This window comes from Carcharodon carcharias, chromosome 15, assembly GCF_017639515.1.
Source record: "Carcharodon carcharias isolate sCarCar2 chromosome 15, sCarCar2.pri, whole genome shotgun sequence".
NCBI classification, from domain to species: domain Eukaryota; kingdom Metazoa; phylum Chordata; class Chondrichthyes; order Lamniformes; family Lamnidae; genus Carcharodon; species Carcharodon carcharias.
In genome coordinates, this window is record NC_054481.1 from 119,405,883 (window position 1) to 119,425,394 (window position 19,512).

Sequence of the window (19,512 nt, forward strand, 5' to 3'; positions counted from 1 at the left end):
TTTCAAGGGACATACATCCTTCTTCCCATAGCTTGACTGGCCCCTGTGTAATAATATTTTTATTTCCTTTTTTTAAGCTGCAGCCCCAACTATATATTTGTGCAAAAAAACTATATAACAGGAATAAATATCTTGCGGAATTTAAGGTCGGCAACATAATTCAGTTTCGACCAAAGGAATGAAAGTGTTGTAAGGCCTCTTTAGCTCGGCAGATGGAGGAGGTAGGGATGGGGGAGGGGGAGATGGGGGTATCAGTTTTCAGCAGCCATGCCCTTGGTGCCAGGATCCAGCGCCCCTACCCCACCGCACCCCCACTCTTCCCAACTACGTCAGGCCCACATCCTGCTTTGATGATGCTCTCTCTCTCATACGTGGTTGATTGGATGAAAGGTCCCCGACTCCGGTGTAGCTCCTGCTATGTTCAGCCAAGCATCCAGAGAGTTCTGGGATGATGGATGGAGGGAAGCGTTCTCAGAGAATGAAAGCATCATGGCATAAGTCTGCAGTGTTCCATTTGAGGGAGGGTGGGACGGAAGAAGGAAAATAAAAACAAAATGACATTAATACACATCTTCTAAATGAAAACATTAATACAAGTAATTTTAAACTCAGAGAATTGGCACAGGCAAGACGGACTTAATGGCTTTGTTCTGTGCTGTATCATTCTATGATTCAATGAATTTCCAAGGGAATTGTCCTGATCACCCTTTGTGACTTCAGTAGAAAATCCATGGAAACGCCAGACAAAGGACGGAAACACCAAGTTACTGCAGCAATTTAACATTAGCGCCTCATGCTTCCTTCACTCTGTCAATAACTTAAAATATTGGATGTTATTCCAGGTTCAGAGGAGAATGACAATACTGTTCTGTTAAGGCTGTATGTGGCTGACAATTGAAAGCTCCCTCTGCTTTGCCCATCACTCTTCCCAATTTTCTTCACTCCTCACTGTTGGTGCACAATTCTGTGTGTGCAGGTTGCCCTTCAGTACTTTACCCACATGACCAATCTTCATGATTGAGCCAAGATTGTGAACATTGGGGTGGGAGGGGTAATGGCAGATGACCCCAATCATGTCCTATGCTAACTTTAGGGCAGTGGGTCACTGGATGGGGGTCAGCCAAAAACAGGATCCACAGCTAATTTTGTCCCTCCACTTTGCTTACTTTCATGGGTGAAATTAATTAATTCAGTGCAGTCCAGAGTTGAAACCTTGGATCTTGCTGCTTAGTATCACATCAGGTGATGCAACTATTCACTTAACCATTAAACTGAAAATTATAGACTTAAACGTCATCACTTAGATTTAAGGGGCCTGATTTGAACACTGTGGGGGTGAGTCAGTTAAAATCTCACCCAATTTCTATATGGATACAAGGAGGAAGAGAAGTTCTAATCTCTCTCGGTCCTCAAATATTCGAATATTCTGACTGGATGGCCACAAATGGAGGGACAACTGAATGTTTGTCAATGGCTTTCTGTATCCTGTAAACCAAACCCCACCTCAATCAAAACAGAACAGTTAGGACTTGTAGTACTCAATATCACAAACATTTGTTCCAAACAGGTTTCATAGATGGAGCAACACTGGGGACAAACCAACAAAACGATAGTTTCATAAAGCATTTTTTTTAAAGAAGCATTGAGTCACAAATAGACATTCTCAGTAACAGTAAGATCAGGAGCTGTATTAGTGAAACACAGTTAGTAAGAAGCAGGCAAAAGTTGAGGCATGCCCTTATCTCATCTGTTACCCAAAGATGTCATGGTCTAACTCTGAATCCATGCCAGTGACAAGGAACCTTATGGACCATCAGCATATATGCTGTCTTGCTCCAACGTTTGTGGGCAATGGCTAAGGTTCCTTACGTCAGCACGTATTCAGAAGATGATATTCCTTGAATTAATCGCTATAAGACAAGCTTGCATTCTTTTTTGCAAGTTCAGTTAAGAGATTTTACCACTAAAAACAATGAAATCCGAGAATCTAATGGAGTAAAATATCATTATTAACAATTATGCATACAACTACTTTCAAATGGACGTCAAAGTTAAGCAAGGTCATCTGGACATTTTTAACATCTATCGATGTACATTACACCCTTTTCAACAAATATTTTAAATATAACAGTAAAATAAAATCCTTAGCAAGCACCTTCCATTAGTGAAAGGACTGTCACAGTGTACATCTTACTGCTCTGTCCTTGTGAACGTTGTACTTCTCTGCAAGTTTACATCATACTATACATCACCCCGTACATTGTATAATTTCATCACAATGTACATCATATTGCTCCATCACAGTGTATGTTGTACTCTGTCACGGTGTACTTTGCATTGTTCCGTCACAGTATATGCTGTACTGCTCTATCACAGTGTACATCATAATGGTACATCGCAGTGTACGTCATATTCCTGTCACAGTGTACATTCCACTGTTTCATCACAGTGTATACTGTATTTCTCTGTCACAGTGTATAATATATTGGTAGTACAAGAGTTCTGTATTCCACCTGTGACTTTCAGCCCCATTTTTTACAGCACCTTTTACTCTAAAAGGAGTCTGGACTAAACTGCATAGCTCTGCTGTAGATACTTTCATCTGACTAGCACAGACCTTGGAGTCGGGAACTACCGAGCTGGGATAACTTTAATCTGTAAGAGATCAACTGCATGTTATATATTTCCCCTGACTTTAATCTCGATTGAAGCCATGGGAAATTAAAATCATGAGAAATTCATAATGGACAGGAAACTATCACCCATGTTAGTTCAACACCCAAAGTCAAAATGATCCCCAGTGACTCCAGAGTTTAATTTTGATATTGGCCACAGAATCTAAAATCACGTTAATGAAATCAAACTTTTAATTGGCACTGATTCATGTCCAAGTCAGGAAAAAAGCAAAATACTGGAGATGCTGGAAATCTGAAATAAAAACAGAAAATGCTGGAAAAAAATCAGCAGATCTGGCAGCATTTGTGGAGAGAGAAACAAGTTAGTGTTTTGAGTCTGTATGACTTTTCTTCAGATTGAAAGAAGAGTAGAAATGTGATGGATTTTATACAGTTTAAGAGGGGATGGAGCAGGTGGAGCAAAATAGAAGGTCAGGGATATGTTGGAGCTTAAGGGAGATTGACAACGATGTCATGGACACAAGGCAAATGGAGTGTTAATGGTAATGTTAAAGACTAAAGAAGGTAAGAAAGCAGAATGTGTTAATAGCAGAATAAGGGTCTCAATTCCTCCAAATAAAAGGTATGTTCCAGTGTTCCTTGTTCCAGTTCTACTCAGGCCCCCTCCCACAACTCTTTTTCGGTACATCGGTGACTGTATCGGTGCTGCTTCATGCTCCCTTCTGGACCTGGAAAAATTTATCGATTTTGCTTCCAATTTCTATCCCTCTCTCACCTTCACATGGTCCATCTCCGACCCTTCCCTTCCTTGACCTCTCTGTCTCGATCTCTGGTGATAGACTGCCTACAAATATTCATTACAAGCCCACTGACTCCCACAGCTTCCTTGACTACAGCTCCTCACACCCTGCTCCATGTAAGGACTCCATCCCATTCTCCCAGTCCCTCTGCCTCCATCGCATCTGTTCACCTTCCAAAACAGTGCTTCTGACATGTCATCCTTTCTCCCCCCACTGTGATTGACAGTGCCCTCAACCATGCCTGACCCATTTCCTACACTTCTGTCCTCACCCTTTCCCCTCCCTCCCAGAGCCATGATAGGGTCCCCCCTTGTTCTCACTATTCACCCCACCAGCCTCTGCATTCAAAGGAACATCCTCTGCCATTTCCATCAACTCCTTCATGATGCCACCACAAAACATATCTTTCCCTCACCACCCCCCCACCCTGTCAGCATTTTGTAGGGATTGTTCCCTCCATGACACACTGGTCCACTTCTCCATCACCTCCAACTCCTCATCCCTTTCTTATGGCACCTTCCCATGCAATTGCAGAAGGTATAACACCTACCCCTTTATCCTCTCCCTCCTCACCGTCCAAGGCCCCAAACATTCAGTACAGGTGAAGCAGTGTTTCACTTGCACTCCCTCCAATTTGGTCTACTCTATTTGCTGCTCCCAATGTGGTCTCCTCCGCAGTGGGAAGACTAAACACAGATTGGGTGACTGCTTTGTGGAACATCTTCGCTTAGTCCACAAGCATGACCCAGACTTTCCTGTTGCTTGCCATTTCAATATACCATCTTGCTCTCATGCCCACATGTCCATCCTTGGCCTGCTGTTATGTTCAAATGAAGCCCAACGCAAACTGGAGGAACAGAACCTCATCTTCTGATTAGGCAATTTACAGCCTTCCATCAACAACCTCAGACCGTGAACTCTCTCCTCCATCTTATACCTCTTTTTTAATCCAATATGTTTTTAATTTATTTATTCATTTTTTAATTCCTTTTCCCCAACTGCCCCTCCCCACCCCCACAGGGCCATCTGTCACTTGTTTCTATGTTGTGCTTTCACAAAACGCTGACCCTTGTTCTGCTATCAACACATTCTGCTCTCTTACCTTTATGTCACTATCAACACCTTCTTTAGTCTTTAACATTACCATTAACAATCCCTTTGTCTTGTGTCCACGACATCTTTGTCAATCTCTCCTGAGCTCCCACCTATCCCTGACCTTCTATTTTGCTCCACTGCTTCAGCCCCTTTTAAACAGTATAAAACCCATTACATTTCTACTTCTCTTTAGCTTTGAAGAAGAGTCATATGGACTCGAAATGTTAACTCTGTTTCTCTCTCCACAGATGCTGCCAGACATGCTGAGTTTTTTCCAGTATTTTTCTCCTGAAATAAAAACAGAAAGTTTGTCTGTGTGTGCGCGCGCACTCTACTGTCAAGAATAGGGCTTGTGCTATAAACATGATAAAAAATGTTACTTATCACTAAGAGTGTGCTTCTGCTGTAGAGTACCATACCTGAGTTTTAGCCTGCCTGTACAGTGTCTCTTTTATTGCTTCGGAGTCTAAGGAGGAATTAAAGACTGCGGCCTCTTTCACCTCGTACTGCTCCTCTGCTGCCTTACGCAGGTCCAGCCCTTTTGTGAAATTCGCTATCTGGTCCAAGGCCAGCAGCCCAGCTTCATCCTCAGCAATACACCTGTGCCAATGATCAGGGGGAGGGGGAAAGGTGACCCCATGTTAGCCCTTCTGACCTTCACAACTCAGCTAATCAGAGTCAGCATTGCTGGCTCAATCTTTGCATGCACATGCAAGGGTTGCACAGCACAAACCACACACACGGCAGTGACGACAGAGGTGGGTGCAGTGAATGGTGTTACCCAAGCATGATGAGATGGGGGTGTCTGTAGCGTGATGACACACACAGGTGAACAAAACACCAAAAGGAGCGTCTTTACTGTTGCTGGTTCATTTTAAATAGTTCAGAGTTCATCCTGGCAAATCCCATGGAGATTATACAAAATGTTTTATCTCTGATTCAGAATGGATTGTGACTTTTATAGAATTTCTATCACTTATTTAGTTAGCTGCTTTTTTACAATCAGATGGGTGTGTAAGGAGTCTTTGTTTTCATGATGTGAGTTATGCTAGCAATTTTCACTTTTGGCTACCATTTTAATATGTCTGTAAAATAAAAATATATGAGAAGTAATTTGGTTAAGTAGGCTTCTACAGATTTGGACTTTCTATACTGGGTTTCTATAATGGGCCATTGGGTTTCTTGTTAATTGGGGTAATGGCACTGTGATCAGCTGCACGTGTAGTTTGAGTGACTGAAAGTTTCTTTTTTATATAATGTGAGTAACTGCATCAATTTTCTTTTCATATTATGGGAGTGATTGTGATTTGATCAGGTATCTATGAAATAAGTGTCTGGTGAGGGCTTGGGCTCATTGGGATTCAGGACAGAATTTCATGTTTGTGTTGGGGGGAGCCTCTCCCACCAGCTGGAGAACTAGCGGAAACCTCATATCATTTCTGTTGGTGAAGGCTCGCTAGTATTAAGTGGCATCATTCAGCATTGGACCTTCCCTTCAATTAAGGAACCCGGGGGGTGAAAACTCCACCCCCTGAGAGCTGCCATCTAATCAGAGGCTCGCAGCTCTCCATTGCCGGAATGCCACCAAGAGTGGTGACAGCTGCCAGTAATGCACCCACCAGAAGCCTAGGATCAATGCGGGACCTCAGGCCAAAGTTGAATGAGGGTAAGATTGGGGACAGGGGGTGAGGGTCATGAGAGAGGGAGGGAGCTGGCTTTCACTGGGCCTCCCACCTTCCCAAAGCTGGGTCCCTCGATAAGGTACTAAATGCACTTGAACAAGGGAGCCCCCCGGAGCCTCGCAAGTAAACTTGACAGACTGTGCTTTTTGGGCTTCCTGTGTGGCAACTTCTCACAGGTGGTGGAGCAATGAGGCCCCGAAGTAGGCATCAATTGTTGACTTAAGGGCCTCAATTAACATCTGGGCAGGAAGGTCATCCACGAGCCTTCCCATCTCAGACCTAATTGAGTGGAGGCAAGAAGGTGGGAAAGTACCCATCCTACACCTCTTGCCCAATTAGATGCTGCCCCTTCCCAATTTGCCACTGGAATGGCATTAAATTCCGCTCTCTATATTTGGGACTGAAATAGGCTGTAAAATGTATGTTAGGCTGGATCTTTCACTCCAATCTCTGATAATGCTATTACAGTGAATGGCAGCTCACATACTGAACAGTGGCTGAACAGTGATTCAGATATAACATGGCAATATGCCAAAAACGAGGTTTATATCTCTTATACAGCAGAAAGCAGATCAAAATTGTTTGGTTAAATTGGATTTCAAGTAGACAATTATCTGAATGAAATACTGCAAAATTCAATGCCTAGTTTCAGCAAAATTGGGAACAAATTGCAAAGGCAATTGTGATTGCATCAGTCTCCCATCACCCCCAGAGTACAGAATCCCCATGATGCCACTCTTGGTACTTAATCTTTAAGACAAAGTTGTGACAGGCCAATTTAAATCTGTAGGTTTGATGGCATAAAATGGAGTCCACAGAGGATACAGTCTGTAGATCCAATTTAACTATATATATGTCACTGTTTTGATGTGCTTGGCATGCAATAACTTCTGATGCACAGAATACCTCAGTTTGAGAGAATGGTGCCGCTTTTTCGCGTGTGCACGTGAAGACTGAGGGAAATTTAAGATAAGATTACATCAGTGCTGGGAATTGGAACATTTTTTTCAATTTTGTCATCCTGTATCAGCATCAAGTACTCCCAAGTTAGGACAGTACAAGCCAAAAGCACACTAAAGGTCCTCTACTCTATGACCACTACCACACCACCCAGCCTAAAATGTGCTTCAATTTGAAGAGCTCAAGGCAGAAAAAAAGGGGATTGGGATTTGACTGGATTTACATTTGGATGTGGTATCATTCTGACTTTGACTTAGTCACAAGTGTAGTGCATTACCTCATCGGGTTAACTACAGTATGAATGGGCTAACAGCAGTGGGTACCATTTCAAGAGGTTTACAATACAAATGGTACAATTAAATTGGCTAGTTAATTTAATATTCAGGTGCTTTTCTTCTTAAGAAAACAGAACCAGCATCGTATGAGACCACTCCATCACCTTGTAGACCTCTCAACCCACACCTGTTAAACCAACCATTCTTGGGGTAGGTAGCATGCTTTCAATATGAAGATATGAAGAAGAATATATGAAGAACATATATGAATTTCACAAACCTGTGGGCCTGCTCATAGCCCAGGGTGAGCGGGGCAGGCCGCTCCTCTTCATTTTCTCTGAATTGGGCCCTGGCATCAATCTTCGGTGAAATTGGGTCGTCCTGGGATTTTTCCGTCATGCTCTCGTCCTCCTCTTCGTCTTCTTCCTCTAGTTCCTCCTCTTCATCCTCATCATCTGCCTCTTCTGCTTTCTGATTGGTCAGTGGGTGATCTGGCTCCTGATGGCCACTTTGCGCCTCATGCCTAAAATAGGGATACAGTGAATAAAAAATGGTTCGAGGTATTGGACAGGAGTAGATGGAATTATCCTGTTCCACCATTTACTTTCTGTTCAGTGTACAGCAGCATCACTACACTGTAGTGAAATCTGGAAAAGTCAACAAAATTTGTTTCTTTATGGTTCAGGGAAGAATCGGGTCATTTAATAGGTTAACATGCTAGGCTTTTGCTTCTGAAATCTGCATTCTAATGCAGCCCAGGCTGATAGGATGAAGATTGTCTCCCTCTGCTGGTTGCAAGACTCCTATCTCAAATGTGTGTTAGATGTCTCAGCTTCTAGGAGGCATAAAGCAACACTCAAGACAGCAGCTGCTAGCAATAGTTCTGCTACTGCCATTTACAGCTCCTTTTGTTGCTTCAATTGTCTTATTACCTTGCTTTGCACCATCATCACTTTTATCATTTAATCTCTCCTGCCTTCCATCCAATCACAAACCTTGCCATTGGTTCTTTCTTCCTCTCCCTCTTTCTCTGCCTCTGTACTTGCTTAAAACTGGGACATTGTTAACCTTTTCCAACTCTTATTAAAGATCATTAACCTGAAACGTTAACCCTGATTCTTTCTTCACAGCTGCTGCCTGACCTGCTGAGTATTTTCAGCATTCTTCTTTTTATTTCAGGTTTCCAACATCCACAATATTTTGCTTTGTATAACACAATGATTTTTAGCACTAAATTGGCAGTATCAGTTAGAGAGGCCACCAGGGTGGTTAGTGTGGAAAATTTATATATTGGCATGGTGGAGGATACTCCTTTGATGTTGGTTCCAAGGCACAGTATTGAGTCAGGGTTCAGGACTTTGATCTCCTGATTACTATGTGTTATGGGCTTGATTTTCCAGGCAGGTTTCTCTTTAGAAACACTGAACTTTATTTACAGGCTGCAGCAGCAGTTCCATGCTTCCATCAAGCTCCACAACTAGAAAAATAATTCCTACTCTAAGATTCCCTACGCTTAGAGCTGATTTGTTCACACTCTCACATGATACTATACAACACAATAAATCTTAAAGCTACAGTCACTACATTTTTTAAAGCTACAATTATTACATTCCTCCTCCTTTAAATTTTTTGTACAGTTTGTATTTACAAGAACCTTCATGACATTATAAATGTATACATGGGTAATGGAATTATAAGTTCAATCCCTCAGGTGGTTTCCTGATCCAGATGGAATGTCTTAGCTCCACAACTTTCAAATTTCTTACAGGATCCACATTATCTGGAACCACAGCAAGATCAGGTACCTGTTTAGCATAGGCAGTTCAGTGTTATCTACTCCGATTTTCTGGACAATTGTGCAGGTTTTTATTCTTTTTTTTACTAACTCCACAGGTTCTTTTGATGTTGGAAGTCCTGCACCTCAGGAGACCCAGTGCCTCGTGGCCCAATCGGGGCTGTTTTTTCCTTTAAATTTAAAACTGCAGCATGGCTTTCTGTTTTGATTGCCCTTTTTTTAAGCTTGCAAGCTGTCAACTCTGCAACAAGCTTTTAAAAAACTTTTAACTCTGTAGTCTTTTTTTTTTACTGTGCACTGCAGGTTGTTTTTAAACCTTTCTTTACTTGCAGCTGTGTGCCAGCTTCTCTAACCTACTGAGCCTGCAGGCTGCTGCCTCTTTTATAACTTAAGTGCAGATTCTCTTTTTTTTCTTTTTCTTTTTGCCTCTGCAGGTCCTGTTTTTTGCTATTTGCTATTTTTTAAACTTAAAATGACAGCGCTTCTGTTTCCTCTGTTTGAACTCTGCAGCATAGCTGGTGAATATATTTTCTTTCCTTCTGTTTAAACAAGGTACTCACAGGTGCTGGGTAAGGGACAATGCTGGACCCAATATATCCTCGTTGTCAGTTTGTTATGGACTTGATTTTCCAGACAGATTTCTCATTAGAAACATCAAACTTTATTTATAGGCTGGAGCAGCCGTTACATGCTTCCATCAAGCTCCACAACCAGAAGAAGAATTCCTACTCTAAGGTTCCCCATGTTTAGAACTGATTTGTTCACACTGTCACATGATACTATACAACACAATAAGTCTTAAAGCTACAGTTACTACATTCCTTAAGGCTACAATTACTACACTACGCTATACCTGACACAGGAATACCTTGACTCTCTAAATTAGCATTTTTTTCCCCCAACACAAACTTCCCCCCCCCGACAAGCACAAAATTCACCAAAGAAAATAAGTCCAGCACTGTAGGGTTTCCCAAAATAAGGGATCATCAGCCTAAATGCCACTCTCTTTCCTTTGCCCCCAGTTTTCCTCCTCCTAGTCTGAAGGTGTTGCCTGACATTGGATGCTAGCAGCTTTCTAGTACCTCGCCCAAGTGGCCACCCTCTTATGTGGGCCAGGATAGCTGCTGGTAGGCTAATCAACCATGGATTGGCATCACCACCAAGTCTGATCTAATCCGCATCTGATGTCTGATTGAGCACAATTTTCACTGGAGGTTATTGGATAATAATCAGAAGTGGGAACCCTGGATTATGTTCCAGTTTCTTAATCCAGGGAATGCTGAGGGCAATTGAAATATTACCAGTTTCTCACAGATCAGGACTAATGCCTATTCCCAGTCAATATAGTTTATATTGCACTGGCAAAGCATTTACCAACAGAACCATGCTACCTCTCCACCATCTATAAAGCACAAGTCAAAAGTGTGATGGAATACTCTCCACTAACCTGGATGAGTGCAGTTGCAACACTCAAGAAGCCCAACACAATCCAGGAGAAAGCAATCCGGCTTGATTGGCAGCCCATCCACCACTTTAAACATCTGCTCCCCCTACCACTGGTGCACTATGGCTGCATTGTGTATTATCTTCAGAATGCACTGCAGCAACTTGCCAAGGCTCCTTTGGCAGCACCTCCCAAACCCACAATCCCTACCACCTAAGAAGACAAGGGCAGCAGGTGCATGGGAACACCATCACCTCCAGATTCCCCTACAAGTCACACATCATCCCAATTTGGGCATATATTGTTGCTTTTCATTGTTGCTCTGTCAACATCCTGGAACTCCTACCCAAAGCATTGTGGGAGCACCTTCCCTACAAGGACTGCAGTAGATCAAGAGAAGGCCCACTGTTACCTTCTCTTGAGCAACTAGGATGGGCAATAAATGTTGACCTTATCAGTGACACACATTCATGAGGATGAATGAATAGAAAAGTCAATCTGATTGATTGAACTATAGTTGGGGTAGAGAAGGGAGCAATAAACAAATGGAACAGATTGATGATTGAACTATTGTTGAGGTGGGCCAGTGGTTGAACTTTCGTTGGGATGCAGAGGGAAGCAGTGAACAAGCAGAATAGACCGATTTTTAACTATCAGCGGATTAGATTGGGGGGGGGGGGACTAGAAGGCAGGCAGTAGAAGCAGTATTCATGCTGATTTTTTTCATGGGTCAGCTTTTCACTCGCCTAATTCATTGGGATGTGGTTGAATCTCTGTCTAACCCTACTGAGCAAACAAAGAAAAAAATCAGTCAAACCACAAATAACTTGTGCTTGGAGTGCTAACTGGGTATCTTTCACTTGGGTGATATTTTAAATGATTGAGCCCAGTCTAAGGAGCAGGGTTGTATCCCAGATGCTAGGGCAGCAAGACTATGTGCAGAGAAAAAAAGGTATATTATAGTTAGAAGTGACAGCAGCTTAATACATATTCCAGATGAGCGGTTAGACAAGGCAGGAGTTTCTTTATTTGGACTATATCGACTGGCAAAAGCCACTCAAACATTTTGACTCATTGCTCTTTCCTACTACTCCCCCAAATCCCTGTAGAATTCAGGGATTTATGAGTAGGCCTTTATTCACACTTGGCGCTTTTATACCTAGTTTAAAAATGCCTCGACTGCAAAAGGAAAAGCTATCTCGGCAAGCTTGAGAGTGGCGGACGACCACCTAATCCGATACGGGCATAGCCCTTCAAACTTCACTGGTGTCCTTTCCTCTGTAGCGAACACCCAACGGTTAGAGTACCTTTTGGGGTCATGCTTCGAGTTGTTCAATGTATATTCATACTACAGAGCAACATTTACAGTGGATTCAATTACTGCTCAAAAAAAATTCTATATCTGTACAAGTAATTGAGGCAAATCTGAATCTTGTCAATTTACCAAACCTCCCCATCTGGAGCAGACCTCAGCATTTGAGCCAGCATGAGCCAGAAAGAAGTTATAACTGGAATGCAAGGCCCCAGCTGAAATGTCATAAAGCACTAGCTCCAGAACAAAGCTTACTGGGTAAAAATTCAACGGCACCAAGTTTCAGAACGTTAAGCCCTGATCCAGGCCTTCCCCGCCCTAATCAGATAGTCTAAAATTGGTTTCTCATGTAAATAACATAGGTGGGCTTTTTCGCCTTACAAGCACTTGGCCTCCTATAGAATTGAATTTTAGGTCTCATGAGTAAATGCCCTAGGTGAGATGTGGAGGGAGAAAAGCTGTCGGGACCAGCTCTAATTAGGAATGCTGCAGAGTCAAAAGGCATCTGGTGTCCTCCTGCCTCCACATCAAAATTTTTTTTAAATGTTACTTTTTTGGTGGTGGCAGCTTGCTCAGCCATATGCATGGCAGCAGAATTTGAGCACAGCAGTTCAATTTCCCAGAGAGCTTTTAAAGCGGGTGTTAGGCCCATCATTAACAAATAGAAGCTCCTGCCTAATACATGTTTTAGGTGGCTACCCTGACAGCTGAAAAATGTTGCGTTGAATGATCTAGGTGTCGTTGGGGGTAGAATTATTGTTCCTAAGTTGCCATGCCTGGATTTCTCAAAGCATACAATGCTCCATGGAAATAGCAGCATTTCTGTTTGATCAGTCTATAGGCCAATAAATTGTCACAGGCCACTTACACCTTACAAAAACTCTCTCCAGTTTTTGTGTAACGTGATTTGCAATTTTATTTAAAAAGTACAAGTAGCGAATGTGCCTATTTCTGAATGGATGGGCATGTGTAATGCCTGCTTACCACCATATTCCCATTGAACCACAGCCACTGCATCTCAGAGGCTGCTTGGTGTGCCAAAATGTTTCCAAAATGGAAGTGCTTCACAAAATGGAATTGCAAGCATGACAAAGGCAGTGGTGCAATGAAGTAGTGTGATTCTAAAACCAATGATTAATAAAGCAACCCCCAGCTGCAGTTGAAGCTCGTGTCACACAAGGTTCACCTTTTGCATGTCTCCACAGGGATGTATGGCTAAAACAAAGGTGTGCATTTATTTAGATCTTAGCCTCTCTGAATCCACAACAGCACCTGGCTTTTACTTTCTGCCATCACAAACATTCGCTTTCTAACATCTTGGGTAAAAACACTTCTTTATTCATTGCTGCTCAATATTATTCCTCTGCACATGCTTTATTGGGTATTGCAGGAAAGGACTGAAGAAGGAGAAATCTCTCTTCTGCCCAAGGAGCCCACCAAAAGTGATGTGCTGCCAGAGAACAGAGCTCCATTTACAACACACGTGCTACACATTCAGTTTTTTTTGTACAAATAAACCTGATCCCAAGACAGGTCCAGAGAAAAAAAATCAAAACTTTCTCCAAAGACAGGAATGCAGTTTGTGACCACTCGATTCTACTTCAATCCAGATTAAATAAATCCTGAGCCAAATAACATTTAATTAAAATATATGTAAAGCTCGACCCAGATTGATACTACATTTTGAGACTCCATGTCGATTCGTCTCCACACATCAACTAAGTGTTTGCATTAAGTCGTTTAATCATTTTTTTTCTGTGGAGATGTATGTACTGGGTTACTTCCCTGTGGGGTCAATCATACAAGGCCTCTGAAGCACTCAGTTTTATAGAAACTAGGTCCCAGTTAGAATTTCCCTTATATCCTTGAGTAAATGCGATCATAATTGTATTTTATTCCACAAAGAAAATACCCGATTGTCCTAGTTTGTCCCTCTAGTTAGCAAAGACCTCTCAGACAAAGTGACAGATCCGCTGATATTCCTTCTCTCCTTTTTTTTTTACAGCCTCCCGAAGGGTTGTTAAATGCTTGGAGGTAGAGTGAGAGTGACGTTTAATCACAATGCTGACAGAGAGCTGGTCTGCTTTGGGCCCTAAGAAAAGCAAACAGTGGATAATGCTGGTCGGTCCTGATTTCAGATAGAACAACATTCTCCTTCATTTTCTTTTTTTTAAGAAGCTCTGTTCTTTCATCTGTTGAGTTAGCGGCTTGGGCGTCAGGGGACCTGCGTCTGGTCCAGCCAGGCTACCTTGTCTTGTAGCAGGAAAAGGGTCATTTGCTCTGTCGTCTGGGGACAAAGGGGGAAGCGCTGAGGGGAGGAGGGAGGGGGGCACACTGGGTAATTAGCACAGACCTGATCCAGCTGCCTCCAAACAGAAACAGCTCTTAACTCCTAAAGTGAATTCCCTCAGCTGAGCAATTTAACAGTAAACTTCTTAAATTCTGCAAACCAATTGCTCACTTACTAAGTAAACTTTTAACACTTAAGAAACTGGAAAACTTCTCAGCCACGGGCTACAGCACGAATCAAGAAATTTGTCTAAAATTATATGTTTTAAATTGTGCTCCAACAAATTGCAACAGCACAGAAATTCCTTGTGACATGTTAGCTGTTTAAAATTCATCTTTCGGATGTGGGCAAAGCTGTCCTTTTTATTATTGTCATTCTAATTTTATACAACTGTGTGGTTTGCTAGGTCACTTAAGGGGGCAGTTAAGAGTCAACCACATTGGTGTAGGACTGAGTCACATAAAGGCCAAACTCAGTAACACAGCAGATTTCCTGTCCTCAAGAACTTCAGTGAACCAGTTGGTTTCTCATGATCATCCGACAGCTTCATGGTCACCTTATTGATGCTATTTTTTATTTGCAGATTTTAAAAACTGTGTTAAAATTTGCAACCTACCATTCATGTAGGTTATTAGTCCAGGGCTCTGGAATACTAGTCAAGCAACATAATTATTATGCTACAATATTATACAATACTAATTGTATGTTGCATGAACTGGACAGAAATGAGTCATTCGGAAAGTGCAAGATGGGGAACTGATCATGTGCCGTGTGTGTGTGTCTGTGTGTGTAAGACATTTCAGTGCCCAGTTTTCAATTCCCACAATTCTAGGAAATTCTGTCCCAAAAGTAGGTGGTCAGTTTAAAACTGACAGGTTCAGTTGCTGAAGGATTCTACAACAGGTGAACGAGTGGAAGTCTTTCTGAGCATATAACCGTTAAGTGTTGGCCTGACTCAGTGTTAGAACTCCAGCCTGAGTCAGAGGGTTGTGAGTCCAATTCCTATTTCAGAGATGTGAGTCTGGCAGCTAACATCAAAGGAAGTCCAAAAGTCTTTTTTCTATGCATGCGCCCATAGAAGCTGATGAAGGGGGGAGTGGGGTCGATTAGGGACCAAAAAGGAGACTTATGCATGGATGCAGGGGGTATGGCTGAGATATTAAATGAGTACTTTGCATCTGTCTTTACCAAGAAAGAAGATGCTGCTTAAGCCATAGTGAAAGAGGAGATTGTTGAGACACTGGATGTGCTAAAAATTGATAAAGATGTGTAGAATCTGCTGGGAGTGCTTAAAATTGATAAGTCACCAGGGCTGAATGAGATGCATCCAAGGATACTGAGGGAAGTAAAGGTGGAAATTGCAGAGGAAAATGCCATAATCTTTCAATCTTCTTTAGACATGTGGGGGGTGCCAGAGGACTGGAAAAATTCAAATTTAACACCTTTGTTCAAAACAGGGTGTAAGGAGAAGCCCAGCAGCCTCAGGACAGTCACTCTAACCTCAGTGGTTGGAAAGCTTTTAGAAACAATAATTCTGGACAAAATAAACAGTCGCTTGGCTAAATGTAGATTAATAAGAAAAGTCAGTACAGATTTGTTAAGATAATATCATGTTTAACTAATTTTCTTGGACAGGATTTTCCCTTCATTGGGCGGGTGAAGGGGCCCTGGAGCGCCCGTGAAACAGACAACTGCCAGCGATTAGGCCCCGACCGCCAATTCACGCTGTTGGGCCAATTAAGGCCCACCCAGCATGAAACGCGGCTCTACACTGGCCGGGAAGGGCCGAGCAGAGGTGAGGGCCTGTCGGCTGCCAGATCCAATGGCGACATGGCAGCCGGTTTAAAAGCAGCCCAGGCAGCCGCTGGAAGGCTGCCACGGAGGACGTTCCCTGAGCCGACACTCTGGACCCAAGTGCAGCTGGACACGGCAGGCTGGAGGGCAAGCCAGGTGGGCACTCGGCCCCCGCCCCCCCCCCCCCCGCCCTCACTTCTCTGATAAGTGGAGGAGGTGGCTGCCAGGAGGACACCCTTCTCCCCAGGGATGGGAGGAGGAGGCCACCACACCTCACCAAGAGGGTATGGGAGGAGGTGGCAGCGCTAGTCAGCAGCCGTGACGTGGTGCAACACTCCTGGGTGCAGTGCTGGAGGCGTTTCAATGACCTGCTGTGCTCAGGAAGAGTGAGTACCATGTTGGCATGGGTCAGTGTGCAGATGTGTTAAGGTCTGGCCATGCCCCCAAGGACCTCAGGAGTGCTAGAGTCTGAGTGCCAACTGTCAGTCATGCCAAGGGGGAGAGCCCTGGCTGCTTGGACTGAGTGCCTTCCAGCTCGAGGGCCATATTTGGATGTGCCCTGCCAGGTGCTCCTCAGCTGGGGTTGGCCAGGCTGCAGTGGCACTGTAGGTAGAGTGGACTAATCAATGCACCTCTGTTGTTTCAGAAGAAGATGGCCCACAACAATATAGGAAGGTCGCAGACCAGCGGAGCTAGCCTCCAAATCCTCTCGAGATACGAGTAAGATGCCCTGGCGCTCAAGAGCCGGCACGCCCCATGTGCAACTGGGCATGGAAAGGTGGGGTGCCAGGCGAAGGTAAGAGTGCAGTGCACAGAGGTGAGAATTTCATCTTATACAACCATTCTAGTGTAGTCTCTTCATTGATGTGAGCCTCAAACCTGGAATCCCCATTGATCATTGGAAGACGAGGGCACCATGATGCAGACCTCCGTTGTCTCACCAGGGTGCCTGGCATATACAGTGACAGTGTAATGATTTTAACTAATGACATGTCCTCTTCTCCCTTTTGGGTTTGCTAGCAAGCGTTCGCTCTCCGGACCCTGAAGAGCCACCCCTGACACCGGAGGATTATTCGGTGTCATTTGCGCCTGCGTCACATCCGCTCTCTGAAGCAGGTATCAGCGCAGATCCCAGCACCTTGGTGGGCATTAGAGTGGTGGTTAGTATCTCGGTGCACATTGTTGAGGGCACATCACAATCGCTTGAGATGCAGGCAGAGGCAGAAAGTGCCCCGGACACTGGCAGTCGGAGGACTGCTGGGGACCAGGACAATGCTCAGTCGAAGGCTGATGATGAGCCTCTGGAGTTGTCCATTCGACGGCAGGTGCTGGATGTCCAGCGAGATGTGCAGGAGGATCTGGTAGAGATCCATGAGGGTGTGCATGCCATGGTCTCAGTGATGGAGGAGTCCATGCAGAGCAGGAGCAATGTGTTGACCATCATGGCCGAGCGCACTGACTCCTCCATTGAGAGAGTGGCAACTCTCATGCAGAGGCAGCTCTAGGGACAGAATGAGGGGTTCCTTGGGTTGTGCTTGGACCTGCAAGCCCTCACACAGGCACTGACCTCAGGTGGTCAGTATCTGTGTGGGAGATTGATGAGGCACCCAGTATCCCAGCTAGGTGCTTGTCCATCTATGGTGTGCAGGGAGGTCCAGAGCGACCTCACGATGGCGCGTGAGCTGCCTGTCGTCTCTGCGGGCTTGTCTCAGGATGCTCAGGATGGCGGCAGCAGCTCCTCTGCCCCTCCACCAGTGACCGTGGCATCTGATGGGGCTGTGGCGACTGAGGAGATGCCAGCTGTGGCACTAGCTGCTCCCTCCCAGGCGGGGCCAGCACAACTCCACTGGCCAGAGGACGACTGCCAAGGTCATCAAGGCCAACAAGACAGCAGTCAGCAGGCTGTCCCCAATGCCGGTGCCAGCGAGGGGGAAGACTTAGCACTCGCAAACGTAAGTTAAAGGCATCATGAGCACAAGAGGGACAGATTACAGGTGATTTTATGTTAATTTTTGTTTACTTTATGTATATTGGTCTGATGTTGAATACCAGAAATGTTTCTGTTAAGATTGTTGAACTGTCAGAATGACGTAAATTGTGTTTTTGTCGTCATGGCCTGAGTATCCTTCACCTTTTGATTTCATTGGTGCGGGGAACACTAGTATGTAATGCTGGATGTAGATAGCTCTGAACTTCATTGCACAGGCACTGTGTGTTCTTTGGGTTAAAATGACATCCAGGATGAGGCGGCAGCCCTGGCATGCGTTTGAAGCTGATCTTTGGTAGACTAGCTCAAGGAGCGTTGAATTTCTTTTTTATTCATTCATGGAATGTGGACTTTGCTGGCTGGGCCAGCATTTATTGCCCATCCCTATTTGCCCTTGAGAAGTGGCGGTGAGCTGCCTTCTTGAACTGCTGCAGCTCATGTGGTGTAGGTACACCCACAGTGCTGTTAGGAAGGGAGTTCCAGGATTTTGACCCAGCGACAGTGAAGGAACGGAGAACTTCCATTTGGTGGTATTCCCTTATATCTGCTGCCCTTGTCCTTCTAGATGGTAGTGGTCGTGGGTTTGGAAGGTGCTGTCGAAGGAGTCTTGGTGAATTCCTGCAGTGCATCTTGTAGATGGTACACCCTGCTGCTACTGTGCATTGGTGGTGGAGGGAATGAACATTTGTGGATGTGGTGCCAATCAAGCAGGCTGCTTTGTCCTGGACGGTATCAAACTTCTTGAGTGTTGTGGGAGCTGCACTCATCCAGGCATTGGGAAGTATTCCATCACACTCCTGACTTGTGCCTTGTAGATGGTGGACAGGCTTTGAGTAGTCAGGAGGTGAATTACTCATATAAATAAAAACAAAAAAACTGTGGATGCTGGAAATCCAAAACAAAAACAGAATTACCTGGAAAAACTCAGCAGGTCTGGCAGCATCGGTGGAGAAGAAAAGAGTTGACGTTTCGAGTCCTCATGACCCTTCGACAGAACTTGAATGAGTCCAAGAAAGGGGTGAAATATATTTTCTTTTTCGCCGATGCTGCCAGACCTGCTGAGTTTTTCCAGGTAATTCTGTTTTTGTGGTGAATTACTCATTGCAGGATTCCTAGCCTCTGACCTGCTCTTGTAGCCATAGTATTTATATGGCTAGTCCAGCTAAGTTTCTGGTCAATGGTAACCCCCAGGATGTTGATAGTGGGAGATTCAGTGATGGTAATGCCATTGAACATCAGGGGGCAATGATATGGTTCTCTCTTGTTGGAGATGATCATTGCCTGACACTTGAGTGGCAGGAATGTTACTTGCCACTTGTCAGCCCAAGCCTGGATATTGTCTTGCTGCATTTGGATATGGACTGCTTCAGTATCTGACGGGTCGTGAATGGTACTGAACATTGTGCAATCAGTGAACATCCCCACTTCTGACCTTATGATGG

General features: G+C 44.1%; 1 protein-coding gene across 1 annotated transcript in view; it reads right to left on the bottom strand.

Moving 5' to 3' along the window:
- Positions 1-365: 365 nt before the first annotated feature.
- Positions 366-19,512, bottom strand: part of prdm16 (PR domain containing 16) — a 537,585-nt gene continuing 518,438 nt past the window's right edge. The window contains exons 15-17 of the mRNA XM_041206996.1: positions 7,729-7,971; positions 4,951-5,131; positions 366-443 (exon numbers count right to left, since the gene is read on the bottom strand). Coding sequence (XP_041062930.1) covers positions 366-443; positions 4,951-5,131; positions 7,729-7,971 — 502 coding nt within the window. The remainder of the gene's footprint in view (positions 444-4,950; positions 5,132-7,728; positions 7,972-19,512) is intronic.